Source organism: Hevea brasiliensis, unplaced genomic scaffold (genome assembly GCF_030052815.1).
Source record: "Hevea brasiliensis isolate MT/VB/25A 57/8 unplaced genomic scaffold, ASM3005281v1 Scaf276, whole genome shotgun sequence".
NCBI classification, from domain to species: Eukaryota; Viridiplantae; Streptophyta; class Magnoliopsida; order Malpighiales; family Euphorbiaceae; genus Hevea; species Hevea brasiliensis.
The window spans coordinates 55,733-76,324 of NW_026614780.1; the positions used below are offsets into that span (position 1 = coordinate 55,733).

The following is a 20,592-nucleotide window of genomic DNA, read 5'->3' on the forward strand; positions in this document are numbered from 1 at the left end:
AGGATTTTGGTGGTGTATTTCAACTCAGATTGCAAAAACAAATTCTGACTGTATTCAACTCAGGATTTTCTCGCAAGAACTATACATTGTCCTGTATTATCTTAGAAAGTTCACAGATCATTGTTGCTAGGCATGGCCAACAACACCTTATGATAGCTGTCTGGATTGAAGAATCATGCATATAACAGCTACAACATAAATGATGATCCGCTACACCTGATAATGCAAATTCAACCGCCTAAGGGTTTTTAATAGTTAGTTCTCAATTGGATTTGAAGAAATTTTCACTGCAAGCCTCCTACTTATACCTCGTTTCCAATCACCACCAACACAGACTTTGTAGCATATAGATGCTTGTGAATCCCCCTCATGGCAATGGTATATGCTTAAGGCTAAAGCAATGGAAGTGCAAGTCCACTGGCAACATTGATAATTGTATCCAGAAATTGTACGACTGAAGCCTATTACCAGGCAACAATGGAGCTTCATTGCAATCTGTTGAAATCTCATTCAAGCTTGGAATATGTAACGCTTCATTTTGATACAATGAATGACTCTGAATGAACTTGTATGTCTAAAGCTGAAAGACCTCAAATTCTCCAGCAACTATGCTCAGTTGCCAGAACAAGACAAGAGTAGATGACTTATGTACCGCGGAAATATGTAAATTACAAAAAATTAGAAAAAAAAATAAAGCAAACACACAAAACAGTTCACCACAGCCACACCCCATTTTTTACCGTGAGCCACTTTCTATAGGCAAAATCAAATTAATCTCTCCACAATATTTTTATTTATAATGTTTAATTCCTCAGTTTTAATCTAATTAAGCATTCTACTCAATTTAAAAATAATACTGAATTAAGCATAGTACATAATGTAGAAAATATTCCCCCATTTTATTTAAGGAATATTTTAGGTATGTATACATGAGCATTTTATGAATTTTTTATTCTTGAAAGTAGTTTGTCAAGTAATCTAAACTTCAACCCTCAAATCAAAAATAAAAAGATATCTCTTAAGAATATTGCAAAGCAAAAATGAAGCAAATTTGCTTTAAAATGTTTCTGATCTCATAAAAATAATTTGCATGTGTTAGCAAATACAATGGAATGGGGAGAGAATAATCGGAGAGAATAAAATGCATCACAATACTACTCTCTCGATTGCAGCAGACAGCTAGTGGAAAGATATTAATGTCATTGCCAGGATTTTGCACCCTGCATTAGTAGCCCAATTGCGCGAATATGGCTGTCGCTTCTCCCAAGGACTGATAATTTGACCATAGATTTTGTCCACCAAAAATACTTTCCAATTGCGAAACACAACATCATAGTTCACCTGGAATTGGGCTCAGAGTGGAATCAATTACAAGCCTCTAGATTTTTGAATCTACTGTTGTGGAGATTTGATGCTCCAATACTGTGAACAAAAAGGACAAGTTGAAAATGGAGGAAGAGAGAATAAAACAAAAATTGAAAATAATTTCTTATTAGAAATACCTTCAAGAGTTTGGATGAAAGATAAACCAGAGATCATCTAGTCCATCATTACTTGAGGGATTTGAGAAATCAATGGCCAATATTCCCCACCTAATTCACACTTCGGTTGCAACAAACGGCAAACAACGATATCTAGCGAAGTAATGGACGACGGCAGCCCTTCTTCAGGCAGGGATTGAAGATTATAGCATCGATCTATCCTCAATTTTTTAAGAGAGGTGAGGTGTAGAAGCCCCTTGTCCAGAAACTTCAGATTCTCAAGACTGTAGAGATTAAGTGAGGTAAGAGCGGATGGCAGCAGCATCTTCCCAGGAAAGGAGACCATGTCAACGCCATCGTACCCATCAATGGTAAGCTCCAAAAGAGAGGACACTGCTCGCAAATCCCAATGCATGAGGTGAGCAATGAGTTTGCTGCACTGATAAATGCGAAGTGATTCTAATTGAGATGGCAAAACCCCTCCCAGAAACAACTCAAGCTTTGGACAATTGACTACTGTCAAATTTTTGAGGTCTTGAAGTCCCTTGTAGTCTATGGATTTCAGGTTTTGAAAACCATTAATTTCAAGAGAGATAAGAGTAGATGGCAGCAGCATCTCCCCTGGAAAAGCTACCACATCGTCACAGCTTTCAATAGCAATTTTCACGAGAGAGGGGAGGGTTTGCAGATCCCACTGCATGTGGCCTGCGATCAGTTTGTTGCAATCATGGCCAACATCCAGCGATTCTAATTTTTCAGGCAAACATCCTTTTGGAAATGGCTCGAGTTGTGGACAATAACGGATACTTAGAGAAGAAAGGGAGGAGGGTAGCCCATCCTTAGGAAACGACTCTAGCGCTGGACAACGCAATATACTCAAATCAACAAGGGAAGAGAGAAGAGAGCGCATATTCTGAGGTAGTGACTTCAAACTCGAGCAATCATATAATGAAAGTCTTGTCAAATTTGAGGCGGGCAATCCTCCTTCAGGAAAAGATACAAAGTAACGGCATTCCTTAATTTCCAAGGAATCAAGAGATGTAAAATTCGCATTTGCCTCAGGTGTAAAAAAATCATCCAGATTTCCACATCTTCCTACTTTAAGAGTCTTTACCTCACTAAACAACTTTAGTGGAAAGCTCCCAAGTGAATAAGAGTCATAGATTACAATTTCTTCTAAAGCATTAGGAAGAAGACCAATTCTTTCCATTATCTCCGTTGCAAACTCGAATCTATAACTTATGAGGCTGTACAACCCAGAAGGCAGTTTCTCCAATTGCACATCTGCAGTCATCACTCTAAATATAGCTGGAGCCCCTCGAAGTGCAGCTGCAAACTGCTGACAACCACCAACATCTAGTATTGTTAAACAAGGAAGATGACCAGGCAGGGCAGCCTTCTTTAGGTTGTCACTTCTCCTTACGTGAAGCTCTTGAAGGACAGGAAAGGCTCCTTCACATGAAATCCACTCACGCCATCCTCTCATATATGAAAATCTCAGTACTTTCAAAGATCCAAATGGCTTCTTCATGGATGTGCAACTTCCATAGAACTCACGACCAACAACCTCAACTTTATTGAAGGATTCGATAGTAAGATATTCTAGAGATGGTAGCTGCCCAAGTGGTGGCAAAGAAGAGCAGTTTCCACATCCACTCAACTCCAGCGACACCATACAAGAAAAAGAAGAGTGTCCTACCCAATCTGGAAATCTGGTACCTCCATAACCATATATTGAAAGATAGTCCAGACCTTTATGGGGTTCTAACGACTCTAGCACACTTTTTTCATGCTTCGGATCAATATTAGCTTGGATGTCCCAGTCCCATCTCAACTCCAATTTCACAAGTTTCTCCTTACCGCACAAGTTGGCTTCTGCAGCATCTTTGGCCTTCTCAACGTGCTGGAGATTCCAGATACAAAGCTCTCCCTGAAGTTCTTGAAGCTTCCCCAATTCCTTGATGCTAGACACGCTCTGTTTTCCTAGAAAGAAATCAGTCAACTTCCGGAGCTTTTTGAGTTCACCCATTTGTGGTGGCATCTCTTGCAGTTCAGTTCCTCTAATGTCAAGATGACATAATTTGATTAATTTTGACATGTTACTCGGCAACGCAACTAAGTTTGGACACTCACGCAAGATCAAAATTTGCAAGAAATACAGTTTGGTAGGTGTGGAGAAGCTTTTGATTGATGTTCCAGAGAGATTCAGATATCGTAGTAGCTTGAATTTGCTAATTGAATCACTCAAATCAACCATTTGATACTGAGATAAAGATAGTACTCGTAGGGGACGACCGAGTGTCTGCAATAAACCATGTATTACCTGTTGCAATTGAATTAGGAATAAAAGATAAAATCTAATTAGTAAGATCTAAGAAGAATTTAGTTAGGAAGTTAAATAATAAAAGGACAAGAAAAATAAGTTCGGTGATTGAAAAAGTCCAACATTAAGTTGGACTTGGAATGCTCTTAGAAGTCCAAATTTGGACTTGTTTTGTCTTGTTTCTCCTATAAAAGGAGAATTGATCTCTTGTGGCCAATTTTGGTTGGCAGAGAGCATGTATTGAGGCCACCAAACTGTGAGAGTTTTGACGGCAGTGCAATAGTGCGGTGATACACACGATTTGAGTGTTGGATAGCCGCAAGACTACTTTTGTTTGTGAGGAATAAATATAATTAGTATTTTTTTAAGTAAATTTGTTGAATTTTGCAGTTAAATTTTAGCAACATTACGTCATCAGTCTTGAGAGTCGACCGCCTCTTGAAAGTCGACCGCCTCTCCAACGGCTCCAATGATATGAAAGTGCGCAAAACATTGTCTTTACAAGCGCCTGAAAATTTCTGGAGTGAATCAAGATCCACATCTGCATACGAGACATGACGGGTCCTCTTAACAATGTTGCTCGAGTTGTTGCCCTCCAATCGAGAGCAAAATTCTCCAGAAACAAATTTAGCTAGGTCGTTGAAGAGATCATGCATAACAAAGTGTGATTTACTGCCTTTAGATCGTTGGAAAAATGATCTTGTCACAAGATCATTGAAATGGCCGTTACCTATTTCTTCCATCTCCTTCTTTGAGTTGTTTCCTTGGGCTTGGACAAAGAAGCCCTCTGCCATCCATAGAAGAACTACTTCTTCCTTGCCAAATTCATAACCTTTGGGAAATAGAGCACAATAAGCAAAACACCTTTTTGAAAGCGATGAGAGATAATGGTAGCTCAATCTTAGCGCTGAATTAATGTCTTCATTCTTTAGATCCCATATATCGCTGCTCGATATTTCCTTCCACTTCTGAACATCTCTTTCTGCACTTAACAGTCGTCCGATGGTTTTTGCTGCTAAGGGTAGACCACGACAATTTTTTGCAATTTTCTCACCATGCGCTTTCAACTGAGGATAAGCATTGGAATCATCTTTGACAAATGCATGCTTTTCAAGCAAGTACCAGCATTCCCTATCTGTTAATTCGTTCAAATGACGAACTTCAACAGGCCCTGTGAGGGTGAGGCTTGCCACGCTTTCATGGCGGGTTGTAACAACGATCTTAATCATTGCTTTTCTTGCCTCAACCTCCAAGAAAGGTTTTAGGAAAGTGTACCAATCACGAGTATTATCGCTCCAAAAATCATCCAAAACAATCAAAAGTTTTCTCTCCAACGAGGAAAATTCCTTCAGCAGTTGTCGTTGGAGCAGATCCAATCTATCATAGTTTGAAGACTCTGGATTGACCACCCTGAGAATATCTTTCGTTACCCTGGTAACGTCGAATACTTCTGATACAAAGATCCATGGTCTGTGTTGAAATTGAGCTTCTATTCTTGTATCATTGTAGACGAGTTGAGCCAGAGTAGTTTTACCGATCCCACCCATACCCCAGATGGGCATCACAACCAAGGAATCAGAATCAGATAGTAGAGATTCTATGATGGCTTCCTTGTCCTTAACTCTAGTATCAATTTCGGAATCATCATCATCATCTCGCAGAGAAGTAGTTGGTGTTTTCGGCGGCAAAGACAGTTTTTCTGCAAGACCTAGTGTGTCCTTTTGGTCTAACAAGAGTTGAAGTGTGTTAAGGATGGCTTCCAACCTTTGTCTGATCTTGTATTTGGAGATAAATCCCGTCGCCTTCTCCATCCAAGAAGTAGCTTTCAACTTCGATTTAAGTGCTTTATACTCTATCTCATCCAGCAAGTCATCTGCTTCGTAGATAGCTTCTCTGAGGTGGTCGAGCCAAATTTTCACATCAGGCTTAGTGATCTGCTTCTCCTCTGCATCAGTGAGCAGTCCATTAACAGAATTCAACGTTATCTTCAATTTCTTGAGTTCGCCTTGGAGAATTTGGCCGTCGAAGAATTTCCGAAATTCAGGGGAAGCCAGCCGCTCAAACAAAACCGGAAGGAAAGCGGAAAGAATTGCTCCTCCTACCAATTCAGCCATGGTTGGTTTTTCCCTCTTTGCAAATAAGTGGTTTAAAGGTAGTTAAGAGAAATGTAAAGCAAATGGTCCAGAGCTTTTGAAAATGAAGAAGAAGAAGCTGTAAAAAATATTAGTCCTTTGAGGACGAAGACGACAAAAAGCTGAATTCACAATTTCTTGGGCGGCGTTGGATGTCCAACAGTGCTGGTGGTTTTGTTTTTCGGTGTGCTGGTTTTCAAGTTTTCTTCCAGGTGGTTTTTGGATTTGGAAAAGTTCGTAAAGGATTGAATTGTGGGCCTTTTACTTGTTTGCTCATTGGGCCATGCAATTCGCCATTTTCAGATTAAAAAAAAAAGAAAATTGCAACTTGATGCCGACAAACAAAAATATTGCGACTTGATTTGCACTATATATATTATATAATATCTTCAATCTTCAAATATATATGTCAATAATTAAAAATTTTATAATTAAAAAATAAATAAAATGTAACAATTAATTTTAAAATTTAATAATAAATGTGAATTTTAGATAAAAAGTATCTCATTATTAAGATATGTAATGTTTAATGATGGTAGTCAAATAGATTATAAGAAAATTGAAGCAGTAACTGATTGATTTAGGCCTACAATAATTACTGAAGTATAATATTTTCTGGATCTGACAATTTATTATAGACATTTTGTGTAAAAATTTTTCAAGATAGCAGCTCCCTTAATTAAGTTAACTCGGAAGAATATTCTGTTTATCTGGATCGATGAGTGTGAAGAGAGTTTCAAAAGCTTAGGATTTGTCTAACTACAGCTCCCGTGTTGACATTATCAATAAGTGGTGAAAAATATACTATGTACTGTAATATCTCTAGAGTTTTAGGGTGTATTTTAATACAGCGTGAAAAAGTGATGGCTTATACTTCAAGACGGCTAAAGAGGTACGAGCAGAACTACTCTACTCATGATTTGAAAATGGCTACTATAGTCTTTGCATTAAATATCTAAAGACGCTATCTGTATGACGAAATGTGTGAAACATACACTAATTACAAGAGCTTGAAGTATATTTTCTAGCAAAGGGACTTAAATTTGAGGCAAAGGAGATGGATGAAGCTTCTGAAGGATTATGACTGTGCCATCCAATACCATCCTGTGAAGGTTAATGTAGTGACAGATGCCTTGAGTAGAAAATCTTCTGGCAGCTCGGTACACATATATAATGAAAGGAGACCATTAATTCAGGAGTTGCATGGGTTGATGAATCAGGGACTAATCTTTGATATATCTAATAAAAGTGCACTATTGGCACATTTCAGAGTGAGGCCAAACCTGCAAGACAGAATTTGAGTTTCTCAACACAGAGACCCGTAACTAATGAAAATTGTAAAAAGAGTAAAACAAGTAGAGGATTATGAATTTGAGTTTGATGGAGATGGTGCTCTTATGCAAGGCTCCAGAATATGTGTGTTAGAGGTAGATAACCTTAGAGCTGAAATCATGCAAAAGGCCCACTGCACATCCTATAATGTCTATTCAAGCTCCACCAAGATGTACTATGATGTGAATGATAGGTACTAGTAGAATGGCATGAAGAGAGATATAGCAGACTTTGTGTTCAAGTACTTAACTTGTCAAAAGATGAAATTTGAACACCAGAGGAGGTCAGAGAAGTTACAAGAGCTCTCAATTTCGGAATAGAAATGGAAAATGATTACAATGGATTTCGTAGCTGAATTGTCTCCTACCACACGTGGATATGATTCAATATGAGTGATAGTAGATCGTTTGACAAAGTTAGCTTATTTCTAACTTATGCAAATCACCTATTATATTGCTCAATGTGTCAAGCTATATATTCATGAGATAGTCAGATTATATGAAATTTTTATTTTTATAATATCTGATAAAGGGTTTTAGTTCACTTTTTAATTTTAGAGAAAGTCACACGAGGCACTTTATGTACACTTAAATTTTAATGTCACATTTTACTCTTAGACAAATGGGCAATACAAAAGGACAACTCAGACACTAAAAAAATATGTTTCGCACATGTGTCCAACAATGCTGAATTCATAATTTCTTGCGCGGCTTTGGATGTCCAGCAGTGCTGCAATACTATATTTCTGGTGGTTTTGTATTTCGGTGTGCTGGTTTTGAAGGATTCTTTCAGTTGGTTTTTGGATTTGGAAAAGTTCGTAAAGAATTGAGTTGTGGGCCTTTTACCTGTTTGCTCATTGGGAAATGCAATTCCCCATTTTCGCATTAAAAAAAAAAAAAAAGACAATTACAACTTGATGCGGACAAAAAAAAATTATATTGCAACTTGATTTGGGCTATTTATATTATATAATAACTTTAATCTTAAAATATATATGTAAATAATTAAAATTTTATAATTAAAAAATAAATAAAATGTAACTATTACTTTTAAATTTAATAATAATTTAAATATAATTTTTATAAAAATAACTACATAAAATTATTTTAAAAATTAAAAATCAAACTAAAACTGCATGAAAAAGAAATAAAATTAAAATATTAAAAATCATATTAAATTAAAAAATAGATTATAATTTAATTATATATTTTAATAAAATTAATTATATAATTTTTATATTTTAAAAAATATATTATTTAATCTTTATATTATCTCTTTGTTAATTTTTTTTATTAATTAATACCAATCAAAATACATTGACAACAAAAAAATACTAATCAAAATACGATTTCATTTCTCTATTTTAATAAAATTATTTAGTTAATTCTTATATTTTATAAAAATATATTGATTAATTTATGTAATTTGATTATATTAATTATTTAATATCATAATTATTTTTTATATCTAAATTATTATGATCTTATTATCCTTATTTCTCTCGTCTTCTCTTATTTTTCTTTTCACACTTTTTTTCTTTTTTATGTTTGTACTTTTCTTTTTATCATTATCTTTTTATTTTTATTTGTTAATAAAATCTATACAGATTATTTAAATAAAAAAACTGTTAATCAATTTTTTCTAATTTCTAAGTAATTAAAAAATATATTTGCAGTAGAAAAAATATAAAAATAATATTTAAAGAATTATAAATTTAAGAAATTTAAATTTAATTTGCACATAATAAAATTTAAATTTTTATCTAATAATATATATTTTAAAATATTATATTTTTTAAAATATATAGATTAACTAATTAATTTCACTAAAACAAAATGACTAAATAATAGTATTTTTAAAATATATTAATTAATTAATTTTTTAAAAATAAAGAAATTAAATAATAATTTTAATGGTATAAATTATGAAAAATTTAATGAATAAATTAAATAATTTAATAAAAATACAACTCAATTCAACTCAACTAAACTTTTATCCCAAAAATTTGGAGTCGGCTATATGGATTCGTTTTCTCTACTCTAAACGATTTTGGGTTAAATCCTCATAAATATGTAATGCTTCTACGTCATGCTGTACTACTCTCCTCCAAGTCAATTTAGGTCTACCCATTTTTTTCTTTCTATCCTCTAACCTAATGTGCTCTACTTGTCTAACTGGAGCATCCGTACGCTTCACATGACCAAATCACTTCAATTTTCATTCTCTCAACTTATTCTCAATTGACACCACTCATACATTTTCTCTAATACTCTCATTACGAATTTTATCTAGTCTACTATAGCCACTCATCCGCCTTAACATTCTCATTTCTGTAACTCTTATTTTAAACGCATACGACTCATTAAGTGCTCAATACTAACTACCATATAATATAGCCGGTCGTATGGCTTTACGGTAAAATTTTCCTTTCAATTTATTGGAAATCTTGCGATCACATAAAACTCTCGTGGCACGTCTCCACTTCAACCATCCGGCTTTAATCCTATGACTAACATTCTCCTCACATCCCCCATCTACTTGAAGGACTAAGCCGAGATATTTAAAGTGATTACTTTGGGAAAGTATCACTCCATCCAAACTAACTCATTCCCTATTACCAGTTTGGCATTCAATGAATTTGCAATGCATGTATTCTGTCTTCGTTCTACTTAACTTAAAGCCCTTGGACTCTATAGTACTTCTCCAAAGTCTAACTTTCTATTTACTCCTTCTCGCGTCTCATCTATCAGAACAATATCATCCGCAAACAACATGCACCAAGAAATACAAGAGCATCTAAAACTAATGTAAAAAGGTAAGGGCTTATAGTTGATCCTTTGTGTAATCCAATTGAGATCGGAAAATTTCTTGTGTCCCCTCTCACTGTGCACACAATAGTAGTTACTCTTTCATACACATCTTTCAACACTTGTATGTACCTAATAAATATCCTCTTTTGTTCTAACACATTCCATAAGACATCTCTTAAAACACTATCATAAGCCTTCTCCAAATCAATAAAAATCATGAGTAGATCTTTCTTCACATCTCTATATTTCTCCATAAAGCTTATAATGAGAAAGATCGCTTCCATAGTTGAACGATCCGGCATGAAGCCAAATTAATTGAGAGAGATAGAAGTATCATGACGTAGTTGATGCTCCACAACTTTCTCCCACAATTTCATAGTATGGCTCATGAGTTTAATTTTCCTATAGTTTGAGCAACTCTGTATGTCTCCCTTATTTTAAAAAATAGGTACTAAAATACTCCTCCTCCATTCATCAGACATTTTCTTTGAGTTTATAATCTTATTAAATAATTTAGTTAACCATGCCACTTTCATATCTCTCAAACACTTCCACACTTCAATTGGTATTCTATCAGGTCCACAGGCTTTACCCACTTTCATTCTCTTAAGTGCTTCCTTTACTTATAAAGATCTAATCATTCTAGTATAATTCACATTATTTTCTATTGTTCTATAGTCTATATTCACGCTATTATCATTTTGACTATTATTAAAGAGATTATTAAAATAATTTCTCCATCTTTCTTCAATGTCCTCATATTTCACCAATACTTTTTTTTTTATCCTTAATGCACATAATTTAATTGAGATATTGACATTTCTTTTCTCCCCTATTTGCTAATCTATAAATAGTTTAATAAAAATAAAAAATAAAAATTAAATAATTAATTTTATTAAAATATAATAATTAAATAATAATTTACCCTAAGTTAAAACTGAAATATTAAAGAGGTGATCTAAAATCATTCTAAAGTTTCCATTCAATTATGACTCACAGACAGACTAATTTGAAGCCTGAATCACCCACCCCTAAAAAGATGAGTCCCTTGGAGTCAGATACGATAAAAGGCTGAATTCATTGTTTCTTGGGCAGCTACCTAATGTATAAAAAATTGCAATTTGCCTGCTTTTGCTAATATTTCAAAAGTCTCTCAACTAAAACTATTATATAAATTATAGGGAAAATACTTTACTTTTTTTCTTTAGAAAAAAAATACATAATGCGTTTAGTGAAGAAAATAAATTATTATTAAAATTATAATAATTAATTTTAATAGAGCTTTTATTTTTACATAAATTTAATACACATATACTCCATAAGTGATATGAGATGCTTAAGCATCGGCCTAGCAAGCAGGAACTCTACAACCGCCTATCCATCAAATCTTTAGTGATTACTTGGTTATAGGGGTGAGCATTTGATTTTAATCGAACTGAATTAAATTATAAAAATTAAATTATATATTTTAAAAATTGAACCAAATTGAAATGGGTGAAAAATTGAATCGAATCGAACCATTTTATTTCGGTTCAATTCGATTATATTTAAACTGATTATTTTTTATTTTTTATTAATTTTTAATTTAGACTTAATTTTCAAGTTATTTAGTCTAATTTTGACTTTGATTTGAACCTAATAACTATTAATCAATGAAATTAAACAATTAATATATATATATATATATATATATATATAATTTAATATAATTCATAAATTCTCCATAAAAATAAATTAATTTAAAAATCAATTCGGTTATATTTGAATATATAAAATTATTATTCAGTTCGATTCGGTTTACCCGATTTTTTCTCTTCAAAACCGAATCGAATCAAAATAACCAAAATTTTTATAATATAAAATCGAACTGAACAAATTAAATTTTAAAATCAAACCGATTGAACCGAATTGACTTGATTCTATTCGATTTTTTGATTTCAACCGAAATCTGTTCACCCCAATTTGGTTAGGATGCTTAGTGTTCTTGATTTGGTGTTGTGTTCTTGAGTTATTGCATTTTAATGGTCGGGTTAGGGAGTTGATGATTATTTGGGTTTGTGTTTTTTGTATTCTGAGAGTTTGTTAGTTTGGATTCTTTATTGATGTAATTTGACATTGTTATTATATATATAATTTTTTGTATTTTTGCTTTGGATATTCTGAAATTGCTTTAAATGTTATGAAATTTTACTAATTTCTTCTTGAATCTGGAATTGTATGGAGGTAGTGTTCTTGTTTCTAAGAATTCTTTTTTTTTTTTTAATTTAATTAAAAATAATAAAAAATTTTAAAATTTTAAAATTTAAAAATAATATTTTATTATTAAAAATATATTATTTCATTAAATGGTTTATTTTAGACTTAACAAAGAGCTTGGGATTAAATTTAAAAAAAAAAACTCAAAAGTATCATTTAGTATAAATGAATTTCGTAAAATTTATTTATAAATCTAATATTTAAATATTTGATTTAAATGAAAATTATTTTAAATTCTTAATAATAAATTTTATGAAATTTATTATAATTAAATTAAATTTCTTTAAAATTAATAAAATTTTAAATTTAAAATTATATATATTTCAAGTGATAAAATTATTCTCTTATTATATATTATTTTATTTTATTTTATTTTATTTATTATAAATATAAAATTTATTTATTTAAAATAAATTTTATGTTTAACATAAAATTTGACAAAAAAAAAATCATTTATAAATAAATTTTATTGTAAAATTTATTTAAAAATTTTACCATAAAATTAGAACAAACAAAGAATAAATGAACTTATTTAAACCTCCTACATTTAGAGCATATTCGAACTTATTTCATTTTTTTTTAATTTTAGTTATTTGATTTAATTTTATTAATTTTAATACTGCTGACTATACTAATTTACTTAATGAAACTCTTTTATTTTTTTTCTTTTTTTTTTTTCTAATTAGCAAAGTTCATTGGTAAATTTATTATTTTTATTGTTAATTCACTGGCAAAACCCTAACCTATATGATTCTAGTTCATCTAAAATTGTAAAAGAACCTTCGTAAATTTATCAAATATATATGTAACCTTTAACACCGATAATTAATCACAAGGAGTGGATTTTGGCTTTATCGTATCTTCACCCCTATAGTAGATTTTGCATATATCTTCATTCTAATTTTTCGCAATCATGCCAGAAAATCAACTTGGGGAAACATCTCATATGATATTATTAATAGTGACTTCAATATGGCATCCAAGTTAAATTCAACTCGGGATTTTCTTACAAGAACTATACATTGTCCCCAGTTATCTTAGAAAGTTCACTGATCATTGTTGCTATGCATGGCCAACAATACCCTATGCTACTATTATGAAAAACCTACACCTTGTGACGGCTGTCTGAATTGAAGATTAACAGCTATAACATTAATGATGATAAACTACAGCTAATAATGCAAATTCACATGCCCAAGGTTTTTGACGAGTTAGTTCTCAATTGGATTTGAAGAAATTTGCACTGTAAGCCCCTTATTAATACCTTGTTTCCAATCACCATCAACACATACCTTATAGCAGATAGAAGCTTGTGAATCCTCGTCATGGCAATGGCATATGCTCAAGGCTAAAGTAATGAAAGCTTAACTCACACTGGTAACATTGATAATTGTATTTGTTCAGTCTTCCATCCAGAAATTGTTTTACTGAAGACGATTACTAGGCAGCAATGAACTTCATTGCAATCTATTCATATCTCATTGAAGCTTGGAATCTGTAATGCTTCTTTTTTGATACAAGACTGAGAATGAACTTGCATATCCAAAACTGATAGACCTCATCAAATCCTCTGGCAACTGTGTTGGCAGAAAAAGACAAAAGAAGTTAACTTATTAGGATACAATTAAGATGAGTAGGGAAGAAAATGATATTAGGATGAGTAGAACACAATTACCAGAACAAGGTAATTGCTCCCAATTCTTCATTCAAGGTTGAACAGTTTTTGCATCTTACCTAATGGAGACAAAACCTAAGAAGTCATTCAACAAATTATGTTATATATACACGAGCATTTGATGATTTTTCTATTATAAAGTAGTTTTTCAAGTCAAGGAAATATAAACTTCAATCCTCAATTTAATAATAAGTCTTTCGAGAATACTGCAAAGCAAAAATTAAGCAAATTTGCTTGTAAAGGTTTTCAGTCTCATAAAACCGAGTATTGTTAACAAATGCAATGGATGAGGGAGAGAATAAAATGCATCGCAATACTACCTTCTTGATTGCGGCAGACAGCTAGTGGAAAGATATCAATGTTATTTGCCTGGATTTGGTATCCTGCATTAGTAGTCTAATTGAGAATACGATATGTTGCTTCTCCTAAGGACTGTTCATTTGACCACAGATTTTGTCCACCAAAAACACTTTCCAACATAACAAGTTCTGCTGGGTGCGCGCAAATACACATCATAGTTCACCTGGAATTTCGGTTCAGACTTCAGAGTGGAATCAATTACAAGGCTCTAGATTTTTGAATCTGCTTTTGTCTAAGATTTGATGCTCCAAAACTGATAACAACAAATAGTGAAGATGAAAACGGAGGAAAAGAGAAGAAAACAAAAATTGAAAAGAATTCGCGCTAGAAATACCTTTAAGAGTTTGGATGAATGATAAACCAGAGACTCATCTAGTGGTGTATCACTCATACGTCAGGGATTTGAGAAATCATTGACCGATATTGCGCACCCGATCTACACTTTTGCTCTAACAAAGGGCAAGCATGGATAAGGAGAGAAGAAAGGGAGGAAGGCAGCCCTTCTTCAGGTAGGGATTGGAGATTATAGCAATGAGTTATCTGCAATTCTTTAAGAGATGTGAGGTGTAGAAGGCCCTTGTCCAAAAACTTCAGATTCTCAAGACTGTAGATTTTAAGAGAAGTGAGAGTGGAAGGGAGCAGCATCTTGCCAGGAAAGGATTCCATATCTTTGGCACCATACTCGGCAATTGTAAGCTGTGAAAGAGAGGACAGTCCTTGCAAATCCGATTGCATGAGGTGAGCAAGGAGTTTGCTGCAAGCATAGATTTCAAGTGATTCTAATTTTGGGGGCAAACACCCTTCCAGAAACAACTCAAGCTTTGGACAATGATTTATTTCCAAACTTGTAAAAGAAGGGACGAGGGAATGCAAAGATTTTGGCATATACTGGAGCTCACGGCAGCTGCAGACCTTCAATTCTCTAAGAGAAGTGAGGTTTTGAAGCCCCTTGAAGTCTAAACATTTCAGATTATGAAGATGATTAATTTCAAGAGAGATAAGAGAGGATGGCAGTAACATCTCAAAAGATTCCACATCTTTACATCTTTCAATCACAAGTTTCACAAGAGAGGGGATGGTTTGTAGATCCCACTGCATGCGGCCTGCGACCAGTTTGTTGCAACTCTGAATATGCAGCGATTCTAATTTGTCCGGCAAACATCTTTTTGGAAATGGCTCGAGTTCTGCACAATAACTGATAGATAAAGAAGAAAGGGAGGAGGGTAGCCCATCCTCAGGAAACGACTCAAGTGCCGGACAACTCATTATCCTCAAATCAACAAGAGAAAGGAGAAGAGAGCGCATATTCTGAGGTAGTGACTTCAAATTTGGGCAATCACATAATGAAAGCCGTGTCAAATTTGAGGCGGGCAATCCTCCTTCCGGAAAAGATACTAAATATTGGCATTTCTCAATTTCCAAGGAATCGAGAGATGTAATATCCCCATTTGTCCCGGGCGTTAAAAAATCATCCAGATTTCCAGAGTCTCTTACTTTCAGAGTCTTCACCTCACTAAACAACGTTAGTGGAAAGTTCTCTAGTGAATAAGAGTCATAGATTACAACTTTTTCTAAAGCATTAGGAAGAAGACCAATTCTTCCCATTATCTCCATTACAAAGTCAAATGGCTCCAATCCATAACTTATGAGACTGTACAACCCAGAAGGCAGTTTCTCCAATGTCACGCCTACAGTACTCACTCTAAGTATAGCTGGAGCCCTTAGAAGTGCAACTGCTAGCTGCTGACAACTATCAACATCCAGTGTCGTTAAACAAGGAAGATAACCAGGCAGGGCAACCTTCTTTAGGTTGGCACAACTACTTACATGAAGCTCTTCAAGGACAGGAAAGGCTCCTTCACATGAAATCCACTCCCGCCATCTTCCCATATATGAAAAGCTTAGAACTTTCAACAATCCAAATGGCTTCTTCATGGATGTGCAACTTCCATAGAACTCAGGACCGACAACCTCAACTCCAAAGTGTACGATAGTAAGATATTCTAAAGACGCTAGCTGCCCAAGTGGCGGTAAATAAGAGCAAGTCATTCCACATCCACTCAACTCCAACGACACTATACGAGAAAAAGAAGAGTGTCCTATCCAATCTGGAAAGCTGGCACCGCAATAACCATGAATTGAAAGATGTTCCAATTGTGTTTGAGGTTGTAACGACTCCAGCACACACCTGTCATGCTCTGAATCAATACTATCGTGGATGTTCCTCTCCCATGTCAACTTCAACTTCTTAAGTTTCTTCTTACCCTTCAAATTGGCCTCCACGGCATCTTTGGCTTCCTCAATGTCCTGGAGATTCCAGATACAAAGTTCTCCTGCAAGAGCTTGAAGCTTCCCCAGTTCTTTAATGCTAGACCAACTCTGTTTTCTGAGAAAGAAATCTGTTAACTTTTGAAGCTTTATAAGCTTACCCATTTCTGGTGGCATCTCTTGCAGTTTTGTTCCTCTTATATCAAGATGAGACAAGTTGATTAATCTTCCGATGTTAGTCGGCAACACAACTAAGTTTTTACACTCACGCAAGATTAAAATTTGCAACAAATACGAACTGCATATAGATTCGGGCAGGCTTCTGATTAATGTTCCAGAAAGATTCAGATACTGTAATAGCTTCAATTCTCTAATTGAATCAGGCAACCTAAATATACAATGCCGAGATAAAGATAGTACTCGTAGACGGCTGAGCGTCGGCAATAAATCATGTGTTACCTGGTCTCTGATGTATGAACTGCTCTGCCATTGCTCCGTATATGGCTCCATATATATGAAAGTGCGCAGAAGTTTGGCTTCACAAATGCCTGGAAATTTCTTAAAGAAATCTGGTTCTGATTTAGCATAGGAGAAATGGCGAGTCCTCCTAACAATTTTGAGTGAATTATCGCCCTCCTCCAACTGAAAGAAAAATTCTCCAGAAACAAATTTAGCTAAGTCATTAATGAGATCATGCATAACAAAGCAAGATCCACGACCTTTAGATCGTTGGAAAAGTGACCTCGACACAAGATCATCAAAGCAATCGTTACCAACTTCTTTCATATCCTTGCCTCCTACAGGTTGGGCTAGAAAGCCCTCGGCCATCCATAGAAGAACTAAGTCTTCCTTGTCAAATTCATAATGTTTAGGAAATATAGCACAACAAGCAAAGCATTGCTTTAAAAGAGAAGGGAGATAATGATAGCTCAATCTTAGAGCCGGAAGAATCCTGCCATTTGATAATCCCCATATGTTGCTCTTCCATATTTTCTCCCATTTCTCAGCATCTCTTTCAGCACGTAGCAGGCCACCAAGTGTTTTTGCTGCTAAAGGTAGGCCATCACACTTGCTTACTATCTCCTTGCCAATGTCTTCTAATTTAGGATGCACGCTGGAATTATCATTGAGAAATGCATACTTTTCAAACAAGGACCAGCAATCCTCGGTAGTTAATTTCTCTAAATGATAAGTTTCAACAGCACCCACGACTGATGCCACGCTTTCATTGCGAGTTGTAACAAGGATCTTACTTCCTTTTGCTCCATACATTAATGGTTTGCGTAAATTATTCCAATCATCATACTCATCATTCCAAAGATCATCCAAGACGAGCAAAAATTTTTTCTCACTCAATTCTTCCTTCAGCTTTTGCTGAATTTGATTTGGAGTCTTGTCGTCATGAGACCCTGGCTTGACTTCCATAAGAATACCTTTTGTTACATTGAAAACATTGAATTCTTCTGTTACGCAGACCCATGCTCTGGGTTGAAAGTGCTGTACTCTGCTGTCATTGTAGACAAGTTGAGCAAGAATGGTCTTACCGATCCCACCCATACCCACAATGGGTATCACATCCAAGCCATTGGTATCAGAATCGGATAGCAGGATCTTTATAATGGCTTCCTTGTCGTTATCCCTACCATAAACACCGGATTCATCATCATCTGGCAGAGCAGTGGTTGGTGTTTTCCTCAGAGACAGGTTTTCTCCAATTTTTTCTCCCAAACCAAGTGGATCCTTTTGTTCTAATAGAAACTTAAGTCTCCCAAGGATCTCTCCTAACTTTTCCTCCAACATATCCTTTTTGAAGGGATTATGAGAAGAGAGAAATTTCTTTACCATCTGTCTATGAGATGCATGTTCCAACTTGGATTGTAGAGCTTTATAAGCAATCTCATCCAACAAGTCATCCGCGTCGTAGACAGCATCTTTGAGATCATGGAGCCAAATTTTCACTGCTGGCTGAGTGATCTGCTTCTCCTCTGCGTCAGCAAGCAGTCCATCAACAGAATTCAAAGTTGTCTTCAACTTGTTTAGCAGTCCGTCATTGAGATTTCGGCTTTTGAAGAAGCGTAGAAATTCTTCAGAAGCCATCCGCTCAAAAAGAACTGGAAGAAAAGCCGAGAGAATCGCTCCTCCTACAAATTCAGCCATGGTTTTTCGTCTCTGCAAATATAAGTGATTTAAAGATAAAGAAAGAAAAAAAAAAACTGATGAAGGAGAATACAATCAAGTGAATCAGATTGAGTTTATGAAAATGAAAGAGAAGAACCTGTAAAAAGATTATTTGCTCGAGTACTGATGAAGATGGGAGGGAAGTGAAGTGACTTTAAGATTCTCTTTAATCCTGATAAATAATTTGCCCACTGCTAGTGCTAATCCACTGGAGTCTGCAAAAGAGGAATTGTTAATTGGTTGGGCAGCTAGGTCCTAATGCATAGACAATTGCATAAAATGTGAACCTTCCTAGGGATTTGGTTGCTTTTGGAAGCTTTATCTTGCAGTTTAGTAACTGAGTGGAGTCTTCATCTAGAAGCTGGTGCTGTGATAAAATGAAATAAACATCATTTTGGTAAGATGACCGCGGTTCAGGTTCAGGTTCCGGTTGGAATTGAATTTGGAATCCTTAGTTTTGATTTTAAAGTTCATATATCTGGACCCCTTTGACATTACCGCTAAAGCTATAATTAAAAAAATTAATTTTTAAATATATTAATTAAAAAATAATTTAAAATAAATTTAAGAAATTTTAATTATAAAAATATTAAAATAAAAAAATAATTTTTTTAAATAATTTTTTTAATAATATTTAAAATAATACTTTTATTTACAAAAATAATTATAACCCTTCAAATACAATACTAAACAGCATAAAATTAAAAATTTTTTTAGTTTCATCCTGAATTTAGTTAAGCTTTGATTCGTTTATGATTCAATTTCCTGAGTTTGAGTCAAGTAATATATTGTTTTTTTTCTTATTTTTTTTATTAAGTAATATATTGCTCTTGGTTAAGGTTAATCTTGAGATTAGCATAATATTATCATTAACCTTGGAGACAACATGTTCCAATTACCCTAACAGAGAATTTGATATTCAAATTTCAAATTTTCTCTATTGTATTAGTAATCAGAATTTTGCTAATCAAGTTGCATAAGTAACGGCACCTTGATTTGGTTGCTTTGGAATTATATTATATTAAGCTTGGAATAGCACGTTATTGTCCTCAATAAAATTATTTACTTTGAATATTAGATTAGCAAATAATTTCAACTTGGTGTGGTTCTGCAAAATTCAGAATTTTAACGTTATGAACAACATTGAAGTGTGCTCACGTACGACATCTTCTATCATAATTTAGAACTTCAAAAAACTGTATAGAACGGCTGAGAGAATATGACTACAACATACTTTTTATTGAAGAATTAGAGCTCTCCAAGCAAGGGTTTGAAACTTTGAATTGAAACAAAGGATCCATTTTTGAAAATTTCCTATCAAGAAGAAAAATTAAAAACAAAAATTTTGAAGATTACAAGGAAAATGAAGAGAAAAAAGAATTACCTGAAAAGAAGTATAAATACATACCCACTGAAACCCAATCTGTAATCACCATAACCATATGGAAATACCAGCACTTCTGAACCCAACAGTAGAAAGTCCAACAACTCTCACTGGTCCATACTGTTTTCAACAAATTTTTGCATTGGATTTGAATTGCAGGCAGTGTCAGGAGGGTGCCATAAGCGCACAAATGTACTCCTTGAAAAGTCCATCTATGATCCAATCTCTATACCCTACAGCTTTCCTCTTGAAGCATTCATAATTAATCTAAAAAGCGTCCATCATTTGAATAAATGTTATCATCTCACAATAAGGTTTTTGATGAGCTCTGGGATTAGCAGAATCTGTTTTCCAACCAACTCCAATTGCTGCAGCTACAGATGAACTATACAA

The 20,592-nt window shown here is 34.1% G+C and overlaps 3 protein-coding genes across 3 annotated transcripts; all 3 read right to left on the reverse strand.

Moving 5' to 3' along the window:
- Positions 1 to 880: 880 nt before the first annotated feature.
- Positions 881 to 3,834, reverse strand: LOC110634060 (putative disease resistance protein At3g14460). The gene is made up of 2 exons (XM_021782946.2): positions 1,503 to 3,834; positions 881 to 1,422 (listed from the first exon to the last, which is right to left on the reverse strand). The coding sequence occupies exon 1, from the start codon at positions 3,736 to 3,738 to the stop codon at positions 1,540 to 1,542; it is 2,199 nt and encodes a 732-aa protein (XP_021638638.2). The 5' UTR covers positions 3,739 to 3,834; the 3' UTR covers positions 881 to 1,422; positions 1,503 to 1,539.
- Positions 3,835 to 4,157: 323 nt separating this feature from the next.
- Positions 4,158 to 5,918, reverse strand: LOC131176921 (putative disease resistance RPP13-like protein 1). Its single transcript, XM_058141941.1, has one exon. The coding sequence runs from the start codon at positions 5,916 to 5,918 to the stop codon at positions 4,158 to 4,160; it is 1,761 nt and encodes a 586-aa protein (XP_057997924.1).
- Positions 5,919 to 13,263: 7,345 nt separating this feature from the next.
- Positions 13,264 to 19,169, reverse strand: LOC110634054 (putative disease resistance protein At3g14460). The gene is made up of 5 exons (XM_058141943.1): positions 18,913 to 19,169; positions 14,704 to 18,806; positions 14,330 to 14,622; positions 14,010 to 14,068; positions 13,264 to 13,911 (listed from the first exon to the last, which is right to left on the reverse strand). Exon 2 carries the CDS (start codon positions 18,792 to 18,794, stop codon positions 14,757 to 14,759), a length of 4,038 nt encoding a protein of 1,345 aa, XP_057997926.1. The 5' UTR covers positions 18,795 to 18,806; positions 18,913 to 19,169; the 3' UTR covers positions 13,264 to 13,911; positions 14,010 to 14,068; positions 14,330 to 14,622; positions 14,704 to 14,756.
- Between the last annotated feature and the right edge of the window lie 1,423 nt (positions 19,170 to 20,592).

What these genes read in the sequence shown, in the direction of transcription:
- LOC110634060 (XM_021782946.2), bottom strand. Translation starts at nt 3,738, where the DNA reads ATGGTTGATTTGAGTGATTCAATTAGCAAATTCAAGCTACTACGATAT.
- LOC131176921 (XM_058141941.1), bottom strand. Translation starts at nt 5,918, where the DNA reads ATGGCTGAATTGGTAGGAGGAGCAATTCTTTCCGCTTTCCTTCCGGTT.
- LOC110634054 (XM_058141943.1), bottom strand. Translation starts at nt 18,794, where the DNA reads ATGGCTGAATTTGTAGGAGGAGCGATTCTCTCGGCTTTTCTTCCAGTT.